Source organism: Pseudonaja textilis, chromosome 7 (assembly GCF_049901715.1).
Source record: "Pseudonaja textilis isolate UNSWEBS1 chromosome 7, rPseTex1.2, whole genome shotgun sequence".
NCBI lineage: Eukaryota > Metazoa > Chordata > Lepidosauria > Squamata > Elapidae > Pseudonaja > Pseudonaja textilis.
The window spans coordinates 35116136-35140755 of NC_141996.1; the positions used below are offsets into that span (position 1 = coordinate 35116136).

Below are 24620 nucleotides of genomic sequence, written 5' to 3' on the forward strand. Positions count from 1 at the left end.
AGTTTCAATCCTCCCCCCCAAACTTTTTCATTAGGAGTCCTAGATCCACGGATCCCATTAAGAGAGTGTGGAGGAGGCTATCAATCATCTTCTGCATATTAGGGCCATTAGGGAGGTCCCATCTGAACAACGGGGTCAAGGCTGTTATTCTATATTGTTTGTGGTCCCAAAGAGTTTGGGGGGCTGGAGGGCAATTCTGGACCTCAAAAGTCTGAACAGATCATTGGTTTATCGAAAATTCAAGATGACTACTCTCCAGTCCATTCTGCTCAGCATTAGAGAGAACGATGTCCTGACCTCTCTAGAACTCACACAGGCTTATCTACATATACCAATTAGACCTGCTCACTACAAATATCTTAGATTTTGCTATTGTGATCGGCACTACGAATATATCGCCCTACCATTCAGTCTGGCTTTGGCCCCTAGGACTTTTACCAAGGTCCTAGCGGCTTTGGCTGGCCTCTCTGAGGATCAAATCTATTCGTTTACAATGCTATCTGGATGATATTTTAATTTTGTCATCTTCCAGACATCAATCAAATTTGGATACCAAGATTACCCTGGAGACCCTTCAAGGTCATGGTTTTTCCATAAATTGGGATAAAAGCCATTTGATCCCCTCAGCTAGGTTAGTTCATTTAGGCAGTGATAGATACTGTGGAGGGCAAGGTTTTTCTCTCTCAGGATGGGTTGAATAGTATCCAGTCCTTGGCCAGAGAGATCAGAGCCTTAAAGAGGGTTTCCCTGACAGTTCTGTCTCAACTGTTAGGGAAACTGATTTCTTGTACTTCCATTGTGCCTTGGGCTCAATTCCATTCTAGAGATCTACAATGGTTCCTGCTACCTTTCCAGCAATCTGGAAGAGCCACTTCCAACGTCCGGATAAAGGTACCGCACAATGTTCTCCAATTGCTCCACTGGTGGTCAGAAAACACGATAAACAAGGGGTGTCAATTCAAGGACCCGTGCAGGGCAATGATCACGACCAATGCCAGCCTGATGGGATGGGGAGCTCACTTCCAATCCCACACTGCTCAGGGAATTTGGACTATTTACGAACAATCACAAAATATCAACCTGTTGGAGCTGCGAGCAGTTCATCTGGCGTTACGCAGTTTTCTACCCCTCTTCCAGTCACGCCACATTCTGGTCTTGACAGACAATATCACAACCAAGCCCCATGCAAACAGACAGGGGGGTACCCATTCCAAACTTATGCTGGAGACGGCCAGGTTGTTCAAGTGGGCCGAGGCCAATCTGTTGTCACTCAAGGCAGAGCACATTGCAGGGGCCTTAAATACACAAGCGGACTGGTTCAGCAGGGCCATGATAGATCAGGCAGAGTGGCACCTATACCCGTCTCTCTTGCAGGAAGCAGTGCGGAGGTTTGGGCAACTGGTGATCGATCTATTTGCCTCTCCCCTCAACACCCAATTGCCCCGGTATATTTCAAAGTACTCGACTCAGGGCGGAGGCCGTCAATGGACTTCTATATGTGTTTCCTCCACTCCCAATAATACCCAGGTTGATCCAGAAGTTACTGGAGGAATGAGCAGAATTGATATTGGTCGCCCCTTACTGGCCCAGGCGAACGTGATTCGCGGACTTACAGGACCTGTCGAGAGAACAACCTTGGAAAATCCCACCATCGAGGGTTTCCCTCTTGCAAGGGCCGGTACTTCACCCAGACCCACAGTGGCTCAGCCTAGCTGTATGGAGGTTGAGCAGAACTGTTTAAGGACCCAACAGATTTCAGAGGATGCCATTGCCACCATACAAGCATCCAGACAGTCCTCTACAAATCGTATATATGAGGCCACATGGTCTGCTTTCTGTCGCTGGTGCTGGGGGCCTAAGATCAACCCAACCGCTCCATCAATAGGACAATTATTGGACTTTTTACAGGAGGGGTTGACCAAGGGCCTATCTCCAAATACTTTACGCAGACAGGTGGCGGCCTTAGCCTCGATGATATCCTGGGGTAACCTTTGTTCCACAGCTCACCATCCACATGTCCGCAGCTTTCTTAAGGGTGCTGCTAACTTACGACCTCCTGTAATTCACCGCTATCCCACTTGGGAGCTCAACAAGGTGTTAACTGCACTTACAACTGGTCCATTCGAGCCTTTAAGAACTGCTAGTCTCAAATTCCTGACATATAAGGTGGTCTTCTTAATTGCGATCACATCAGCAAGGAGGATTTCTGAGTTGGCAGCATTGTCAACGAGAAAAGACCTGTGTGTGTTTCATGCGGACAGAGTGGTTCTCAGATTGGATCCATCGTTCATCCCTAAAGTAAATTCAGCCTTCCATAGAGTGCAGGAGTTGGTGCTTCCAAATTTTTGTCCGAAACCATCTCATAGACTGGAGCATCAATGGCATCGACTTGACATTCGAAGGGCGTTAAGCATCTATCTAGACTGCACGGCAGCATTTCGAAAATCTGAGGCTCTATTCCTATCCTTCAACCCATCCACTTTAGGACACAAGGTGTCGTCAACGAACATTGGTGGATGGTTGAGAGCCACCATAGCTAAAAGTTAGGAATGACAGTCCATCTCAGTTCCTAAGAGCATTACAGCCCACTTGACAAGGAGTGCAGCAACATCAGCAGCATGGGCCACTTGGGCTTCCATAGATGAAATTTGCAGAGCAGCGACTTGGGCTTCACCATCGCCCTTTGTCAGAAATTATAAAATTGATGTCTACACCTCAGCAGACACTTCATTTGGCAGAAGAGTCCTGCAGAGGGTCCATAGAGTTTACGAGTGGATTTCGATCCAGACGGAGTCCTTCCCTAAGGACAGGCCAAGCTTTGGTATGTCCCACTTCTGGATGCTCTGAACAGCTCATGGGAGAAAGAGCGTTGGTACTTACCTGATATGCCCGTTCTCTGTGAGCTGTGAAGAGCATCCAGCCCCACCCATTTCTTTCTGTCTGGTGGGGTTCCATTCCGGTCAGGGATCTAGATTAGGTGATGAGTTCTGGACTTTGGCACTCAGTCTTCACAAAACTGGGGGACGCTGGGGAGGTGTCCCGTGGAGGAGGAGGAGCATCCCAGAGTTTTAAGCCCAGCCTTTCCAGAAGAGACTGAAGCACCTCCCACTTCTGGATGCTCTTCACAGCTCACAGAGAACAGGCGTATCAGGTAAGTACCAACGCCCTTTTTGGCTCTATAGTTACAGTGGGCTGTAGCACTTAGTTCATTAGAGATGAGTATTCCAAGGTCCTTTACAGAGTTTGGATCATCAACAAGGTCTTGACTATTCAGCCTGTATTTTATTTTCTGTTTTTTTTTGTCAAGACAGAGCATTTATTTGTTGATATTTGAAGTTGCCATTTGTTTGACCATTCTGATACATAGTCGAGGTCTTTTTGAAAGGTAGCAAATTTTGAAATGTCTCTAAAGGAACTGTTGCAAGTTGAGGACTATCTATAATGGGAGATCATCCTTCCAGAATTTTTTTTAAGATCTATTCAGAATACATTCTTTACATCAAAAGAAACACATATATATCTGTAGATACTACTATTAGTATTTTCCCCATATGTATTGTATTATTACTTGTATTTTCTTATATGTACACAGTGCAGCACCTTAGAATCAGGCAAATTATAAATAAACAAACAAAATTAAAGCATAATAGAATATCTAGTATAGTTTTCTTACATTTCTTGTCCTGTCAAGTTTATATAAGCATTAATCTTTGCCATATAATTGTGTGAATTGTTTGATGGTAGGTTGTTTTAAAGTTGAAGAAATGAATGTATGACATCTGGACAAGGTGCTGCAGAATGAAGGGCTTTTTAGCCATCCCTGCCCTATCCTAAGTGGCTCCATTATTTTCATCTCGTCCTCTAGACAAGATTGAATAAAATATATTCAATCATCTAGGTAGTGAAAGTTCTCACTTCTCAATAGATTATTTATCAGTTCTCACTTCTCAATTGATTACTTTTTAAATATTTCATTCATCCTTCCTAATTATATTTGTTCTTTGCTTTCTATATTAAAAATATTTTTAGAAACAACCTGGGGCAAAGACGTAGTTGAAGGTTTTTAATATTGTATGTAAAATAGCTGAACTATTGAACTGAAATTAGAGAATCCCCCTATCAAAACAAAAGAAGGTCGAAAAGAGCTATCCTGAAATTATAGTTGATTCTCATTTTACATTTTGTCATTCATAGACTCTTATCTTATTTAAAAAGAAAAAAAATCAGTAGGAAGGAAAAGATTGGATTGCTGATTTTTAACTTTTAACTTTTAAAAGGAGTGACATGTTTAATACTTAGCAGGCGTTCCTTCAGGCTTGGTGGGCAGGGATGCATATTCTAAGTCCAGGGCATATCAGATCTTAAAGTGGTATATGTTATGTTTAAAGCAGAGGCATGGCCTAAAATAAATATAGTTGGTTATCTTCCACCACATAGTACTTCAATTGTAAATATAAAGTAATTTTAAATATACATAATATACATAATAAATATACATAATAACAAGCCTGTTCTTACATTACTAATTGTTTTATGGTAATTTTGCTTCTGAAAAATCTGGTTGTAAGGACAAGAACAGAGTACAATTTAGATTTTCTCAATCTCCCTAAAATCCTCTCATGAAAGGAATGTTTCACAACAGACCCACAGTAAAAATATTGGGGCTTGTGTGGATGTTTTTAAATTTAACAAGAATAACTACTGAAAGACATATAAAAAAAGAAAAGGAATCAGCAAAATACAGTTCTAAATCTTAGCATTCACACTGCATTGTTTTCTTGTTATATCCTGGATTCTCTGAAACAAGAAAAAGCTGAACTTCCTTTGACAAAAGTTCTGTAGATGTTTGTGTAGTTTGTTTTCCTATTTCCTTTCTTCTTGCTCTAAATTTTAGGATTAAATGGTGGGAGAATATATTCCATTTAAACCAGATTTTTTTTTCTTGACAGTGGCTAGAATATTATATGCACAATATTGGAAAAATTAAATCATACCTTCAAAAACAGAAATAATAAGAAAAAATATGGCATGTGCAGAATCAGATAGGTTAACTTTAGAAATAAAAGACAAAGGAGAGTCTAAATATTATAAAACATGGAATAAATTCTGTCAAGAATTTGTAATTATTATTTTAAATAAGGAGATTATAAATGATGAAGTAGACTGTATATATGTATAACAAAGATAAGTTGGATGTATTCTCATAATTAAAATTAAAAATAAATTTTAAAAGAAATCCCATAGCGCTTTCTTTTAGAGCTAAAGAGCGTGGGCAGAAGTGTAACCCTTTCTCAGTATTTAAAACTTCAGTGACACTATTTCCTTTACTTTCTCTAGTTAATAATTCTATGGGAACTTGCCTGGTAATTTCACAACTGGGTTAGGAAATTTGGGGGTAGGGGAGGAGCAGAAAAAACAAGTGGTAATCCACTTCTATAAAACTGCTAAGAAATTGAATGGACACAGACATTAAAAATGAAGATTTCCATTATTTACCTTATTCTTGTTATGATAACCTGGTTTGCTATTGTGTTTTAATTGTAAGTAATATTAAAGCAACAGCAATATGTTTAAATCCAAAATGCTGTAGACAGAGGTCTCTCTTGCACTAAACAGTTCTAAAAATGTTCAATCTTTTGTTATTCAGCTGCTTGAATTGCTTCTAACCATAATTCTTTTTTTTAGTAATTTAGAATGATTTTTTTCAATAGTCCAGTCAGTGAACATAAGCTGACCACTTTTATTTAAAACATTTCAATTTATTTTATAATTCTATAACTATATTAATTTTATACTTCAAAAATCTGGTTCATCTTTTAAAAAATGAAGTCTGTTGAATTTGGAGAGATTATAAAGAACAAGATGTGTGCAAAGAGAAAATATCTGTTGTGAACTCTGCATAGGCGTCAGGAAGGGCGTCTGGCCAATAAATGTCAGCTCCGCTCAGTTGCCCCATCCCCATCCCAAAACAAGGTATTACAAGGTGATAAAAAAGAGAACAAAATGTATGGTAAAGTTAAAAATGAGGCCTATGTTTTAGACTTCCTTCCTTCCTTCCTTCCTTCCTTCCTTCCTTCCTTCCTTCCTTCCTTCCTTCCTTCCTTCCTTCCTTCCTTCCTTCCTTCCTTCCTGACCCAAAATTGTCTGGTGTAGTTGTCAAAATACCATAATAAGTGTGGTAGGAGGATTCAAATGTTAGTTTTTGCTTGTGAGGTAACGGTCCCAACAATGAAAGAAGTAGGAAATGGGGACTAAAAGAGATCTTGAGTACATGGAATGGAGATTTTAGACATGCCATCTTCAAGATCTCTTAAAGAACTGATTAAAAAGCCACTTTAAACTGAAACAAAGTAGAAAATGAAGCATAAGAACCATATCATTTTGAGTTTCCTTTGTTTCTAATTCTTATCTTCTCTGCAGTATTCATAGAAGGTTTTGACATCTGAGGCTCGGTGGTCTTGTTTCAGGCTCCTGAGATTGAGTCATCTTTATCAGAAACACAAATAATTTGACATGTAGTAACTCAGAGGCTAACCTTTGGCCAAGAAGATCCCAAAGGACACTGATAGTCTGAAGGTTAAACCACCTCCTATCCTTGGAGTGTTCCTGAACTGCTGCCGAGGTCATAGGCAGGGCATTTTATAGGATTGTATAGTTGCCTACATGAGTTCTGTCTGGTGTGCAAATAAAGACTTTCATTGCAGTCTCATGAGATCTGCCTTTTTTTTTTTTTTTTTTGCCAAGGAGGCACAATTCATCAAAAAGTCAAACAATGAAGTCTTTGTGTGGCTTCCTCTCAACCTTCTTACCCATTCCCTTGTGCAGAATCAAACATAGAGGAAAAAGTTAAATGCACTTGTCGAAACATGCTCCTGGCAGAATTACATTTAGCTATATGTTAATAAAGATAAAGAGAAAATTTATGAAGCATATACCTCATTCCTTTTCAACCTAATCAATTTTTGGGCATTGTAGATTAGATTTTGTTTTAATCTTGTAAAAGGCACCTAAACAGAACGGTCAAAATATTTAGTTTAGTGTTTAAGTTTAGTGTTAGTTCTTTAATATAAAAATGACATGATAATTAGGTAATAATTGTCATTGCTTATTGTAGGGGATAGGGCTACTTTCAGGAGCATGTAAATATTTTGTAAAGATTATATATATTTGCACCTTAACCTAGTAGGGTCAATGTGCAATAGCTTTGGCTATTGTTGTAGTAGATGGCAAACTCCTTCTCGTATAAAAATTCCTCCCTGCCTGAGTAGTTTTTAAAGGCTGGCAAAAAAAAGAGATAATTTTATTTTAGAAGGTTTAATGAAGCCATTTCAATGTTTGTTATATGAGACATTATTTTGAGAAACAATGGAGTTTTAATGTGGACTGTTTAATTTAGCATTCCATCCAGAAATTAGCATTAGTAATAAAAGCCCACCATTTAAAGGAAAATTTCTCAGGCATTGCTGAAGACATTCCACTTTGTTCCCAAATGGTGGAGTGTCACCTATCTGTCTGTTTTATGTCTCATAGCAAAAAGAATTATACATCATGATATTGTGTATCCTTCAAGTGAAGTGAATCTTGAAGATGTGACTCCTGCCTGGGATAGGATAGAGGGTATATATTCTGTGCCTAATGTTTATGCTGTCTAAGTGGGAAATATTTTTTTGTTCGAGCAGGCATGCGATCTTTGTGTGGATTATATTTTTATTAGAAGTTTTAATAAACATTTGTTTTTATTTTTGCCACCCAGAATCATGGGCAGACCTAGGAATTGTATTAATTTATTCACTGACTATGCCGATAATCTAATCTGTGATGACTCTGGTGACTTACAAATTACAATGTAAAAACAACTAAAAGAAAAGGAATACATCATCAAATGAGAAATAATAAGCCAACAGACATCAAAAAACCAAAACACCACACAAGGGCATTGTCATCCAGTTTAACCCATAAATAAAATAATACAATTGAAAAAAACCTCTGGAGAATTAATAACTGCCAGATGACTGGAAAAGAGCAAGTATGGTACCACATTTCAAAAAGATGAATAAGAAAGGAAGTTCCAGGAAATTCCTTAACAGTTAACTTGACATCTGTACTATACAGATAACACCTCTTGTAATATCTGTACAAAAGATAGTACAACATCATGTTTACAATCATGTTTAAAAGAATGCTAAAGTTAAAGAATGTTTCATGGTTTTGTACAGAATAACTTTCATGAGTCTAACCTTATTTCCTTTTACTGCCCTTTATCTAGATAAAGGGAATTGTATAGGTCAACAATTATTCAGTAAGGTAAAGGTAAAGGTTCCCCTTGCATATATGTCTAGTCGTTTCTGATTCAAGGGGGCAGTGCTAATCTCTGTTACAAAGCCAAAGAGCCAGCGCTGTCCAAAGACATCTCCGTGGTCATGTGGCTGGCTAAATGCCGAAGACACACAAAACGCTGTTATCTTTCCACCAAAGTGGTCCCTATTTTTCTACATACTGCTACAAACTGCTAGATTGGCAAAAGCTGGGACAAATAACAGGAACTCACTCCGTTATGTGGTGCTAGGGAGTCAAACTGCCGAACTGCCGACCTTTCTGATTGACAAGCTCAGCATCTTAGCCACTGAGCCATCATGTCCCTGTTAATTATTCAGTATAAGGTTCAATAAATGGTTCAGTATCTGGTTCTCAATCAAATTTAAGAGAAGCATTTGGGGGATCCCTGAGTACTTACTATATGATTCTGATATATCATGTAGAGAATGGAGCAGAGGGAATACATGTCACATTTGAAGATGAACCAAGGTAGGGGAGTTGGCTAACACCTTTGAGAACAAAATAATGTTTAGAAAGTCTTAATCAACTTGAATAGCATCCAGTCCAACAGGATGCTATTCAACCGTGAACATCAGTATGAAAAAAGAAACATCAAACCATTATGTAAAGACAGGGCAGACCAACCTTCATGACAGTGTGTCAGAAGGATCTAATCCTACTGAACTATTAGCTGAACCAATGTAAGGAAACAATCTTGGACTACAATATAAGCAATGTGGTATTGTGCAAGAGAGTGAAGGTTGTAATAGTTTCCATTGTATACTGTGCTGGTTGGAGCACATTAGTATTATGATGCCCAGTTCTGAACTCTGAACTCTAAAAGCAACACAGAGAGGCTGAAGTAGATTCATAGAAGAGCTGCCAAGATATTAAATGATTTGGAATCTATGAGAATCAGTTTAAAAAGCTGGCCATGATTTGTTTGCAAAAGAGACTAAGGGAAGATTAAAGTAGTGGTCAACTAATACCAAAGGCTGTCATGCAAGGAGTAGGACAATAACTTATAAGTTGACATAAAATAAAATTAAGGATGAGTATTAAGAAAAGAAATTCAGGATGGAATATTAAGAATAAATGTTAAAAAGAATTTACTGATAGTAAGATGAGGGTGGGGTGGAATCTGTCTAGAACTATAGTGGGGATTTTCAGAGAGAAGCTATCTGAAGGTAGTTTAATAGCTTCCTGCACTGTAGAAATTGTGTAAGATGTCTTGAAAACTAACAGTATGTTCTATGATCCCATGAGATGAATCAAGGCTCTTTTTCTCATACCTCTATAATGAGTCTTTTTCAGGTAGATTAATAACAATTTAGCTTTTTAACAGTTTAACTCCAGCCACCTGGAGTGTCTTGTGGATATATGAATGAATAAATAAATATAAATACATACAATATTATAAACTTTGGGATTATTGTGATTTTTAGCGGTCTATGGAGTACTTTAAAGATTCTACTTATGGATAATTTAATTTTAAACCACATTTGAGATCCAGTTTTGACACTTCTGTATCAGCAAATCACAGTAGACTATTGAATGTGAACTTTAGGAATTTGTACTGCATTTTAGGTGGTGGCTTTCATGAGAAATATGCTATTTATATATTTGCCTCTCATTAATTACATGTAGTAAAAAGTAAATATGTTGAGGGGGAAAGCTGTTTGCTTATGAAAAGGGTCAAAATGTGGGTGCCAGGAATCTGAAATAAATTTGTGATAGATCATTTTATGAGGGAACAAAAGCTCACAAGGAAAATATTGGTAAATGTTAATGTTTCCTAAAGAATAAGGAAAAGCAGGGACAAGAAAAATTTAGGAAAAGTTTAAGCTTGCTGAAATGTGGGAATTTCTTCTTTGATTCATACCAATCCATGTATGTGTGCTTAGTAGCAATTTTCATGAAGGATTCTTTTCTACCTCTTTTTTCTAAAAGAGAAACATTTTAGGAATTATATACTTGATGATGAATGCTACTTCAATAGTAGCATGATAGTAGTTTTTAAATGAGCTTAAATGGACTCGGGAGGATGGTAGAGGACAGGAAAACCTGGAGGAATGTTGTCCCTGAGTCGCGATGGGTTGGACACGACTTCGCAACTAACAACAATGAAGTAGTTTTTAAATTAAAATTCCTACTTAATTAAACCTTTCATTTACTGAAGAGTATGTTAATTGGTCTCTTTATCCACATAAAGACCCTTTTTCAATATAAAACTTTAAAGATAAAACTTTACATTAAACCCTTCTTTATTTGGCTAGCATACAGGTAGATAATTATTTATATCTAAAGGCATTTATTTTTTTAAATAGAATGTCCCAGATAACTGAGCTCAATAAGAGAGGAGATTCTTTCCCAAAAGCCATCACATTTTTCACAGCCTGTTCACACTATTTGTTTTGTGGTAGCAGCTTGGTAATTCTGCTCCTATCACCTTCTTCTAAGGTAGTATTTAGAGGATATAGCCCTTCCCTTTGGGGGAAGAAAGCAAGCAAGATGAATGAATAATAAAATATAAAATGCAAACATATGCTGTTAAATAGATACATTGCAGAACTTTCCATTGGGATACAATGATTATTAGTGAGTTAAAGAGGCACAATCCAAAAGAAAATACAATCTTCCAGATAAGTCACCATATGACCTTGGAGAGATTACAAATTATTGCTAATTACAAGAATAGTCTATCAAAAATTATAATTTTGCAAACATGGACTGAAAGATAACTTGTACTGAGTGATACAGTTACTTCTGTTAAGCTATAGCTAGTCATAGTTAAATTGGTTTAAGGAAATATTTGATAGTGCCTGATGATATTCTCATGAATAAGAAAAAATAGAGTGTAAATTCTCTTGTTAGGTAGACCCCCTAGATGACTGAATGACCACCTCCACTGAATGCTCATGAATTATTGTACTTCACAGATCTTAGTTCTGGATCTTGTAGTGCTCGTTTTTAACTTGGATGAAGGAAGGAATGAAAGAATTGAGAGCACACTTATCAAGTTAACAGATAAGCTAGAAAGGGGGACTTAATATATAATGGAAGTGAGAAAAGATTTTAAAAAATTAATCTTGAACAGTGGACTGAAATGACATTAATAACAATTAAGGAGAAATGCAAAGTAAATGTTCCTTCTTACATTTATCCAAACTTTAATCAGAGACTATGGGGAATTATGATAGCCCTATGCTTTTTCAGCCTCAATCGATGGACTTCAACAGAGTTGTGGCTGTTTTATAATTACCAAAACTTTATGAGAATTAGTCAAGGGAAAGGGTGTGGTGTCTTTATATGATCCAGAGGATATTTCACTTATGGGGATAAATGTCTGGCATGAGAAACGAGAATAGAGGAGTATTATGATAACTTTAAAGAAGGAACATGATATAATTTGTTTCATAAGCACCAGCTTTATCCAGAAAAAAAGGAGCAGTGAGAAAGAAACTCAAAACTGTACTCCCTTGATATGGGAGGGAAGGAGGGAAGGAAGGAAGGAAGGAAGGAAGGAAGGAAGGAAGGAAGGAAGGAAGGAAGGAAGGAAGGAAGAGAAATCCTGTCAGGTTTTCAAGAGTTGTTTCCTGACATGACCTTGTTTTCAAGCACCAAGCAGGCTATATTCATAACAGGATGATTAATTGAGTTTCCTATCCCATACTAGTTCTAGATACTCCGCATTTCAAACCTTTGTGTAGGTTTTTGAGAGGGGATGCAGGAAATTGACAAAGAAAGGAAAACGATGTAAACACTTTTCTGCTTGACCTCCACTGGATATAACCCCATATTTTCAGCCAAACCAACACGTCATTTTTCTCTTTTCAATCTGCCAACCCATTTTGACTCTCTCTTCCCCAATTATAATGAATATGTTGCTGTACAATAGATTTGGGTTTGAAGTATATGTCTGAATTCAATAAGTTATCCATTAGATCAAAATATACTAGCCTTGTTTAAGCTAAATCAAGTGGGTAAAGCTATTGGCAGAAATGTAGGTTATAAATAACACACTAAATAAATATACAAGTGAAATTATGGGGACTCTGGCAGGGTAAGTCTGTTTTATAATGCCATATCATATAGATTATATGTGTCTTATGGTGATTTTTTTAGATAGTATAGGGAAATGCATTTTATGAGTTTTATAGCAGAAAGCATCACTTGATAGTTTTCTGAAAGACCTTTACTTTTGGTTGGTTTGTTAATTTACAGCACATTGTATATGTGCTAGCTGGCTTTATGATTGAAACCATCTCATACGCATAAACTTTTTTTCCATATGTTTTCATGTGAACATATATACAGGTCCTATTTGTGTCATAAGCCTAGACAGGAGAAATAAGATCCAGCTTAATTCACAATTGGGAAAGTTTGAGAACATATTTGTTTTTGCGGTTCTTTAGTCATAGGACTGCTGATTATATTTATTAGTTCTAAATATTAAACAGCCAGCAGAATTCCATTGTATATAAATAAGACATTTGAGATCTGGAAGTGAGCCATTTCTAATATAACCAGCTGGTGTTTTTTAATAGTTTTATTTTAGCACAGCATTAAGGAATCTGTGTGCATTTGAAGTCTTTAAAATGATGATAGAAGAATATTTACTTTTTAAAGATTTCTAACATATACAGTTATATATATTTAAAGTAATGTAATTATAGAAATGATATATTGTGCACCTGGTAGGTGTAACTTTTTTTTTCTTGCTTGCTTGCTTGCTTCTTTCAGACAGAAAGAATACCAGAAGCTAATATTTTGGAATGTGAAGATTTTAACTACTCTGAATTGTAATTAGGTATTTTCATATTAATATATTTCTCAGTTATATATACTATAGATCAATGAATTATTTTATGTGGATTACATCTTTCTGAAAGGAAGAAAATATTAAATATTAAAGCTGTACTGCTCTGCCTTTTATACTATTAAATTAATTTCATTATATAAAGCCAAAGAAATTATAACATAATTTTTCCCCTTTTTAACATTTATACACTATAAACTGATTACTATTATGTGAATTGTACCGCAACCTCTGCATGTAAGCTGCTTAGGACTTTTGTGCACAAGAAAATATAGTTTCTGAAAAATCATGTTATGTCACTTATGGATTCATAAATAGTGAACTAACTGTCCAAAAGCTAGAGAAGTCCATTTTCTGACAAGGGCTGAAAATCCTTCAGATAGAACTATAATACTGAATGTTTGAAATAGGAACTATAGATTTTTGTGCTGTTAGCTCATGAACAGCCATATAGATTGGAATTTTGAAAGTTTATGGCTTTGGCAAAAACATGCATATTGTCAGAAAAAAATGGTATTTCTGTACTGGTGGAACAAACCATCTGTTCTTGATCCTGGCTTGCAATACCCACCTGTTGCCTTCACCTCTAACCCTGACATCATGCATTCATTAAATCCTAATGCTCTGTTGTTTCTTCTGTACACTGCAGGGTGTCTGGCAATTCATCCATGAGGATTTTTTTCTTTAGGCAGGTCATGACACAACTTGTGGGAGGCACTGGGTTGAAAGGTTCCATGTTTTTATTTACTGTTTCTTACACCAATTACTTGGCAACTTAAAAACACTATTATCAGTTCCTTTCTGTTAGTGGAAAAAATGTAGTTGTCTTGCATTTGCAATATGAATATCTTGTACTGTATTTATGCTATTTTCTGTAGCACTATTCCATGAAAAAGTTTCAAAAGGCAGAAACATCAATGTGTGTACATTTATCTTCCATATCCTCTAGTTTAGAAACCTCTATTAAATGTACTTACTAAATGGGATCTAGGTTTAGGGTCATACATTTTTAGCGTAGTTTGGTTATAGGCTTATTGTGTGGGGAAATTAGAGAGAAGCATTATGTGACTAATTTAAATATTCCACTCGAATGAAACATAGGATAGAGCAATAGAATTTATATATTGCCTCACAGTGCTTTACAGTTCTCTCTAAGCAATTTACAGAGTCAGCACATTGCCCCCAACAATCTAGGTTCTAATTTTTCCAACCTTGGAAAGATGGAAGGCTGTGTCAACCTTGAGCCAATGAAAATTGAACTGCTGACAGTTGGCAGAATTAGCCTGGAATATTGCATTCTAACCACTGTGTCATCATGGCTCAATATGAATTAAGAATTATATAAATAACAATCTGAATTTTAGCAAATTTTGTCTACTATTGTAGGGAGCCATGAAATGACCTTGAAGAAACTATTAATGATGGTTACAGTGTCATGTGCAAAACATGCCTTGAAACTGTAAAAAAAAAGGAAAAACATTTAAAAGAGATTCAAGAGGGCTCCTCCCTGATTCCCTGGGATATAAGACAGCATGAAGGGAAAATGTAGCTAAGCTTTTGCAAGATTTTGTACCATGGCCAAGCCCAATGAAGTATACTTTTAGTAATCTTGTAGAGTTTGTTTCCCGATCTGGTGAATTTCGAAGAGCTGACAGCTATGATATTTCTGTTACATGAATGAGTTCAAAAGGTGATATAAAATAATTCCAATGACAATAAGCATGCTGTGCAATTTTGCCTATTTGGAATTTTTAAAAAAAGATATATTTACTTCCAGCAGAATATCTGGAACTTGTTAGCACATGTAGCAGTCTTCACATTTATTAGTATCTTAGTATCTCGTTGTTATTTACTTTTCTTAGTTACTCCCAAGTCCATATTGCCACTAATATTTTTAGGAATGGATAGGTCAGTTCAGCCTGATTTCCAAATATAAGCTTGAGATAATATAATAATTGGAGTAGTCATGATACTAAATAACAACAAACATGCAGTCAATTTGTTTGTATACTGTAGCTGTTAAATAGACTAAGTCTTATGGATTATTGTCTCCAGTATTGTGTTCTGTAATTTTAATAGTAATGAAATCCCTGATTCAAATTATACTGTACAACTGACCTTATTGTCTGAAGAATACATTTATATAAAACTCCAGAATGATATTTATGATGCGAAGTTCTATGGCACGATACTAATTAATATTAGTATATTTTCTGAATGTTTGAATATCTTTGTGTCTGAATATTATTAAAGCTTTGTGGGCATCTTACTAATATATAAAGGGAATCTGACTGAACAAAAGCACTGGAGTCATGTATTCCATATATAAATTTATCAAAACTGCAGGATGCTAGTAACAGATTTAACAGATAATCAGAGTTGGAAGGGACCTTGTAGGTCATCTAGTCCAACCCCCCCACCCAAGTGGGGGGGTTGGACTAGACCATTTCTGACAAATGGCAGTCCAATCTCTTCTTGAAAGTCTCAAGTGATGGTGCTCCCACAGCTTCCGTGGAGTTGGTTGATTGGTTGATTGTTCTCACTGTCAGAAAGTTTCTCCTTATTTCCAGGTTAAATCTCTCCTTGTTCAGTTTCCATCCATTGTTCCTTGTCTGGCCTACAGGTGCTTTAGAAAATAGCTTGACCCCTTCCTCCCTGTGGCAACCCCTCAAATATTGGAAGACTGCTATCATGTCTCCCCTGGTCCTTCTCTTTATTAGACTAGCCAAGCCCAGTTCGTGCAACCGTTCATTGTATGTTTTAGCCTCCAGTCCTCTAATCATCCTGGTTGCTCTTCTCTACATTTTTTCTAGTCTCAACATCTTTTTTATAATGTGGTGAACAAAACTGGATGCAGTGCTCTAGGTATGGCTTACTAAGGCTTTATAGAGTGGTATTAGTACTTCCCTTGATCTTGATTGTATCCCTCTGTTAATACAATTTAGGAATACATAAGCTTTTTTGGCTGCTGTGCACACTGCTGGCTCAAAATAGCTGGTTGTCCACTAAGACTCCAAGATCCTACTGACCTCTTTCAAAACCTCAGTATCGTTTCCTAAATTTACATCCCTTACAATTGAGTCCCCAATTGGCTTCTTTTTTTGGATGTCTTGCTCTTCTTGTGTGACTGGTGTGTAATACCTGATTCACACTTTCTCCTTTCCAAAGTAACTTCTTCTTCTAGGACCATGATCCCCGGCTTACTTGAGTTATCATTATCACAACTACCTTGACCTGTCACTTTAGTGTCCCTATTAAGGTCAGCAAGGGCACTGTATCTCTTATGTTACAAAACAGCAAAAGCTTTGCATTTATGGTCCACAGCTCTCACCCTGCCAGATCCCACGGTTGTCCATACTGCCCTTTTCCTGTAGGATCTTTGTGGTAGTGGGGGCTGGTAGCATGGCAGCTCAATAGATGGCTGGATTGGGCACTTAATTTCTGCTTGGAGAGCACAGATTAGAGATTCTAGATAGGTAATCTGTCCATGTAGACTGGTAATTTTTTTTACAAAGGGGACAGTATCCAAGTTTGAAAAGAGTACTGCAAAAGACAGCTGTAAAACAAATATTACACTGAACTAAGCCAGTCATTTTGAAATAAAATAAAATCACAATCTCAAGCGCACTTACCCTAAATGTCTTATTGGTATTCTTGGTTTATAGTTATATGATTCATGCGCCATTATGCGTGTGGGCTGCTATCTTTCTTCTTTCTACTCACCCTCTGCTTCCTTCACAAGCAACCAGCAGCTCCTCCTACAACCTCTGGGAATTTGAAATGCAATCATTCAACTTCAAGTAATTCAGTACAATGGATAAGTACGGTAATGGCAAGACAGTTGAATGATTATTTAATCAGATCTGAATAGGGCTCAACCCAGCCCTGTATAAATCTAATAAACCTTCATCACTGTGAAATTATTACTATGTAAATTCAAGAGGTACAGTATGCCTTGGTCAAAACAAATGTCTGAAGATCTCAGTTTAAAAGTAACTGATGCTTCTTGATCTAGGTAAGGTTACAAAAACAGTAAAGCTCTGTCAATAAACATATTGTCTTGAAATGGACAAAATCTAGGAAAATGGTAAATCTTCCCAAAATTGGTAGTGCAGTGTTATTTCAACAATTTGAAAAGAGTACCACTATACATACAGGTACATTCTAGTGTTTACATCCTTGGCATCAGAACCAAACTGACTGTTTTCTATGTTTCTCTTCTTGAATTTCCAAGTCATCTCCTGTCCCAAGAAGGAGATAAAAAAAGACAGGTCTGTGACAGCAAATATCTATTTTCTTTGACTATAAATTACATTTTCCAGATTCCTCTGCAAGAAAAGATGCTTTACATAGAGCTGAAGATGCAATTTTTCTATAGTTAGGCAAAACAAGATGAAGCAGAGAAATCCAGCTGAGTCCAATCCTTAATTTTTTTTCACAGAATCTTGCCAAACTACTGTAAAGCTATAATTTTCTAAGCTAGTTATATCCTAAGACATTCCAGGATGTAATTACCATAAACCTCATATCACCATATTCAGGACTTCACAGTCTCTTGATCCTGGTCTCTTCCTGGGAAACCTTTAAGTTGAAAAAAATCTTTCCACAATACTTCTGCAGGCACATTCCATCACAAGCTTACATCCATGGGTAGGATTCAACTGGTGTAACAACCAGTTTGGTGAGCACGCACTTTGCATTTCCAACTCACCTTCTGCTGCAAGCCCTATGTGTAAAACAGCTGATGTGCGGCAATCCACTGTGCCATGCGAATCAGCTGAGTTGGAAATAAAGCACAGACTAGAGTTGGGCTGGGTGGCAGGCCCAACAGCTGATCACTGGAGCAAACCTGTTTGCTCACAGCTGATCTTCAGAGCTACCGGTTTGCCAAATTGGGCCAAACCAGTAGAATCCTACCCCGCTTACATCCCAGCCATGGTAATACATCTGTTTCTAGAAGAACATTCTAAAACTGTCATGAGAAGTCAAGGACTAGGCTCAGATAGATAAATGGTGTTCACATACCAAATAATAAGAAAAGATCAGATTCTGTAGAGAAGAATAAGCTACCTATGATGCAGGTAATTATTTGTAGGAAGGTTAAAATCTTAAGTTTATTTACCACATTCCTTCATTCTAATGTACTGCTTGTCATTCTTTTCTCAGGCTGGTGCTATCTGCACAACTTTTACATAATTGTCTTGTCTGTTCTGGGCTATTTACTTTCCACTTTGCTGGTTTTACCTCTCCCCAATGACAAGGTTTGATGGAAGAGTGATGGAAGGAGTCCAATAACTATGTAACCTATGCAAATGCAGCTATAGATTCCATGGTATCTGAGAAAAGACAAACCATGATGTCATTGCACCAATAAGGGGAGAAGAATGCTGTCACATTCTTGTAACATTCTTACTTTCATCTTCGTAAGCTTGTTAATGACAACTCTGAGATTCTTCCTTGAAAAAAGATTTACTTTTGGTTCATGCAGCTGCTAACATATTCTTTTCAACATATACTTTTCACTTTGTGGTTGGTTTATTTTTACCACTAATTGCTTCAGTTTTGTACTGTGGATTCCATAGAATTGCTCTTGAAGCAATGTATTTGTAAACAGCAAAAGAAATTATATTCTTGTTGCCTCTCCCCAAATAATGGCCAGCTGCAGGATCACCTCTTTGCAAGATATACCATTGTAGTAAGTTTTCTTCTTCGTCATTTCTTTATATCTTACGTGTAGAAAAGGAGCATCTGGCTGACTCTGCCTGGGTTTGGAGTGAGTAATGTGCCTGATTAGAAATTGGAGGGCAAACTGAGAGAATAACAGGCATCTAAATTGCTATGAGAAATTAAAGAAACATTCCAGAAGAAAGCAGTAGCAGAGGGCTAATGCACTATTGCATGAAAATTATATAGCTGTAACTATAGAATCATTATGAGCCGAGTTCAATTGAAAAAAATACTTTATTTATTTAGCATTACTCTTGAGGGGTTACGTTGAAATATGCAACATTAAAAAGGATCTTATAAAATTTAAAAAAGAAAAAAATTTAAAACTGTATATAACAGAGGCTTACCTTTGAATTTTGATGTTTAGAATAATGTTACAAATGATAAAATGTGGTAGGACCTAAACATTAAAAAGGTTCTACATGTGAAAGCTTTTTTTTACATACAAATAATAACTACCAATAGAAGAATATATATGTATGTATGTATGCATGTATGTCAGGTTTGAACTTTGGGGACCTCTGAGCTTGGTTGTTTTCTTGCAGATATTTCTTATGCAACTAGGTAACATCATCAGTGCTTGAAAAAAAAAAGGTTTTCTTACTGTTTATATTCAAGTGGCTTATCCTGTCAGTGTTGGTAGAAGTATTCTTGGTAGTTACTTGATTAGATTGTTGGTTACTATTTATTTGTACCTTGATTTGTATATTGTTTCCTGCTTGATCGTTGGTCTATGATAAATTTTGGTTTTAATATCTGCTTACCTGGGTGTTGATTGCTGGCAAGAAGGTGCTCTGGTCTTGGCTGTGAACAACTGATTCACAAACTTACAAGGTTAGAAATGCTGATGGCAATTATTATGTAATCATTGTGACTATCCTTTCTTTATTAAGATCTGAAATAGTTGCTCAGGATTTATTTGCTTATTTAAGGAACTTATATGGCCACTAATTTCATTTATTAATTTATTCTGCAGAAGAGATAAGATTGCTAATATAAGATAATAATGGTGAGAAACAGCTGTTTGGTTTAACTTCTTTATACTCCAGTTACCTTTTTGTGAGATCTACATTGTGGGGAAAAAATTGTTCACAGGAAGTAGCACCAAATTTTGCTAAGAATTTTTTTCCCTTTTGAATATGTATAAATTTCCTGTGATAATTTAGCACCTGATATGATCACATGCTAAATACATTACAATGTATTCTAGTAGAAAAAAAAATTCTGTCATTTTTACTTATTTAGGCTTATCACTACTTTACCTCCTAGGAATCCATTTCCTCATTATGTTATTAGGCAAAAGTTTAGTGATTCATTTGTTTTAGTCATGACTATGCAAAGGAATTTCTTGATCGACTGCCTCTTCCAACACACTGACAATTCAATTATCTTTTCTTCATACTTCAATCAAATGAGTCTTTTATTAAAGCAAATGTATGCCCTTAGTTAAAGAGCTATTTCTGTCTTCTTATGTATAATATTACTTCTAATTAGTTGAATGCTGAACTAACCATTTATACTTCTTTGCTCTTTAAATATAAACATAGTAGAGGATGAATAAAGTTGTGGCATATGCGTACATATTCCATTAAATGTAAAATATCAGTTATGATTAGCATAACAAACTGTAAATCAAAGCAAAGTGATGATCAACATCATATAACAACATCAAACAAAGCTTAAACTTAGCTTCATTAGTTTTATTCCATATATTAAATTTAGCTTTCATTTTTTATCGATAAGCTGTTTTTGAGTCTTCTTTCATCATGTATAAGTTGAACAGTTGTACACAAAATGGCTGTTGATAAAACAGCAGAGAGACTTCATTCTGATCTTCTTTAGTCCCCTTTATACCCCTAACCCTAATCCTTGCCCCTTATTCAGATAATTTTATAATGTTATTTAATTTCTATAATTTATGATATAGACTTTGAAGTGATAAAAGCACTTTGTCACCATTTTAGATTTGTTTAGTTTATTTCTCCAGTTTTATGCCCATTCAAATGTGCAAATATAAAATTTAGCAGAAAAGCAAAAAAAGAAATATCAAGTTACAGGTAAAACACCGCATAAAATAACATTTGGATTCAGCAATAATTATGTAGATTCATTTGTAATATGGTGTCAGAGGAGCACCTGTGATAGACGAGTGCTAAGGCAGGACTTTCCTGAGACCCTCCCTCACTCTCATTATACAGGTAATCCTCAAGTTAAGAATGTAATAGAGTCTGCCAATTACATTCCTAACCTAAGGATTTGTTCGATTAAATCATGTTAAATGAATGTGATCACTCCCTGCTTTCCCCAATGCATTTATTAATTGAATGTGTGGTTCATTAAATGTACATGAGGTATCTCAGAGTGGGGAAGAGCATGTGGGGCCTAGTGCCTGAGCAGGTCATCCAAGGCCTCCCCAATCCACTGAGATACCTCATGCTCCCATAGGTCCCTACAATTGCTCTCCTCCCATACTGCCCTGCCAGGTTTCCACAGACTGGACCTGCTTTGCTAGCATTCCAGATTCACTTACTCTCCCCCGCATTTCCCATGGATTACTTTTTTGAAGATCTCCAGAGCTCCAGGAGAGGCTGACCCACTGGCAGAGAAGCCAAATGGTTTTATTCAGATAATGGTAGAGCTGTAAGAACATGAAATCTAAGGAAAACATTTTTACCAGCTTCTGATAAGAGACTTTGGCTTGGGGCCTCTGGTAGGAGAAAAAGCCTCTGCTTCAGGGATTGAGGCAAGGAGCTTGCTTCCTTTGTCTCATTGGGCTGAACTGCAAACCCCTTGTTGATTGGCTGCCATTCCCCAATCCCCAAATCTGCTCATTCGAACTGGCCAGTCAGCAGCAAGCAGGACGATGCTCCTTGCCATCCAGACTGGACCCAAACTAAGCCTGCATGCCCTCATGGCAGAGAAGCTGGTCTTTTATTCAGATGAGGAAACCTGTTTACCTTACATCTTATGTTCTTACAGCTTCATGGGCTTCTGAATAAAAGACTTTGGCTTCTCTGCCATGTAGGCCAGTCTCTTCTGGAACTCTTCAAAAAGTAAGTGCAGTATATCCATTTTCTTTGTCATTGAAAGGAAGTGTTTACACTTTTCTGTGAAAAACTAAATAAATAAACAATAAATTGAGGACTTTGAATATTATATACCATATACTGTATATTTTATAAAGCCCTCCAAAAAGAAATATAAAAGAGAGATGGAACTCAGATGATTTTAATGTTACAGTCTTCTTGGAAACTTTTGAAAAAATATTTTTGCCAACCTACAGGTTTTAAATGAGAAAAAATAGTAAAATGTTTATGGATTTATAACAATTGCATTGTTACACAATGTCATTGTTCTTCTGAAATTATTTTTCTTTGGTGATAACCTTTCAAGAAATCACCATTTTGTGATTTGTCTGGTTATTAGTGACTACATACAGTTTTTTTGTTTAACTAATTTATTTTTATGCTTCTTTCAGTGGGAAGAAATAAGTGGTGTTGATGAGAACTATACTCCAATCAGAACTTACCAAGTCTGCAACGTCATGGACCACAGTCAAAACAATTGGTTAAGAACAAATTGGATACCACGCAATTCAGCTCAGAAAATTTATGTGGAACTCAAGTTTACTCTGAGGGATTGTAACAGTATTCCATTGGTTCTGGGCACCTGTAAAGAAACTTTTAATTTGTATTATATGGAATCTGATGATGACCATTCTGTCAAGTTCAGAGAACACCAGTTTATAAAGATTGATACCATTGCTGCTGATGAGAGCTTTACTCAGATGGATCTTGGGGATCGGATTCTTAAGCTCAATACAGAAGTTCGTGAAGTGGGACCTGTGAGCAAGAAAGGATTTTATTTGGCTTTTCAAGATGTGGGTGCATGTGTGGCCTTAGTATCAGTGCGAGTGTACTTCAAAAAATGCCCTTTTACTATAAAGAACCTGGCCATGTTTCCAGATACAGTACCTATGGATTCTCAGTCACTAGTGGAAGTGCGAGGCTCCTGTGTTAATCATTCCAAAGAGGAAGACCCACCCAAGATGTACTGCAGTACTGAAGGAGAATGGCTAGTACCTATAGGGAAGTGCTTGTGTAATGCCGGCTATGAAGAAAGAGGCTACGCCTGCCAAGGTAACATAATGATTTAAACTATTTTTCAACAGAAGCACACCACTTCAGGAAGTAAGGAATGCAATTGTCCACAAATAGCTGGGTCATCATGAGCAAGACCTTTCTCTGTAGTACACCCGAACTATTATATACCTTTAAAAATAGAGCATATATTTGCTATGCTTTAGGAGTAGTATAGTGCAGATTAAGTATTAGAAAATCATGAATGAAGAAAAGATAGATTCGGTGCCATTGTAAAAGCAGTTTGGACCGCTGTGTGCTTTGGGGCCATTAATTTCAACCCTGAACTGATCCTAAGGCACTAAAAATTTTCCATGACTGTTACTTGAGCTCCTTGGTGTTAAAAGCAGGTGAAAGGACAAGCATATTGTGAATTGTTACACAAATTAGTTTAGCCAGTTGCTGTAGTATTTAAGGTACCAGGCTAGAAATCAGTAGATCAGGAATTCTAGTCCCACCTAATACACAAAGCACTTGGTAACCTTTGGTCAGTCTCTCTTTCTCACAACTGTAGGAGTGAGGCAACAGTAAATCACTTTTGAAAAACTGTGTCAAGAAAACTGCAAGGACTTTTCCAGATAGTTTCCAGGAGTCAAAAACTTATTCAAAGGCATACATTAATAAACAAAAAAAAAAACAAATAATATCCTATTTCAGAATAGAATTCTTGCATCTGTTTCTCGACCACATTTTCCCCATATTTTTATTTACATACTTTTCTTCTAGACCTATTTGCCTGGTACTTTTTCTTTTTTAAAAAAGTATTTATCTATTTCCTATTCAAGGCATTAAATCTAACTGCATCAGTCATTTCCCCTTTTCTTAATGATGGTCATGTCCAAAAATATTTCCTGGGACTCTATTCCCTGGGGTGCAGAGCATTTTCTGCTAATGTACCAGATTACAGATATTGAACAATGCAGCTTATTTAATATTGTGATTATGATTTTTTTGTTTTTGTTTTGTGTCTTCAAAAACATAAATGAATAAGCTTCAGTGAAACACAGTAAATTTTTTAAATAGAATCATTTAAAGTTTAAAATTAATGTAAAAAGAAAATTTATATTTGATATATAAATATATAGTATATTTATTTATATATAAACTTATATTTGAGCACAAATCTTACATTTTATATAAAATATATTGCTGTTTGTGCCTGTGTTCTTAAAATGAAGTTGAGTGATTTCAGTTTGTTTTTAATCTAGATTGTGTATGGGGTAAACGTGAAAGGAGTTTTTAGCTAGTGCTAAGGACAGAAATTCTCCAGCATTTTGGGTGTCAATTCTCAATAAATGTTGTAAAATAAAAATATTTCAGAAATTATTTGAAAGGATAATGGAGTTTGTGGGAAGTTTTTAAGAGAGGAACTGAGTTTTCTTGCACTGGTTTATATGATTAAAGGGTGGATATCTTTTCTTTAAACCTTATCTCCAGCAGCCTGAACTTTTCCAAGAGAAAGTTCCCATCACAAAAATACCTTCCATTGGATTTTTTCACTAGTAGAATCCTGCTTTTGAGACATTACTGGAGAAAGCCAGCAATTATGGAGAAATTTAAAGAATGCTTTTAACTAATGTATATATTCACATGCCCAACTTTTAGCCATTTGATGTTAA

General features: G+C 36.3%; 1 protein-coding gene across 2 annotated transcripts in view; it reads left to right on the forward strand.

Moving 5' to 3' along the window:
* EPHA3 (EPH receptor A3) overlaps positions 1–24620 on the forward strand; it is a 218075-nt gene that overhangs the window by 58969 nt on the left and 134486 nt on the right. For both annotated transcript variants that reach the window (XM_026700759.2, XM_087937437.1), the window contains one exon: positions 22341–23001. In XM_026700759.2, coding sequence (XP_026556544.1) covers positions 22341–23001 — 661 coding nt within the window. The remainder of the gene's footprint in view (positions 1–22340; positions 23002–24620) is intronic.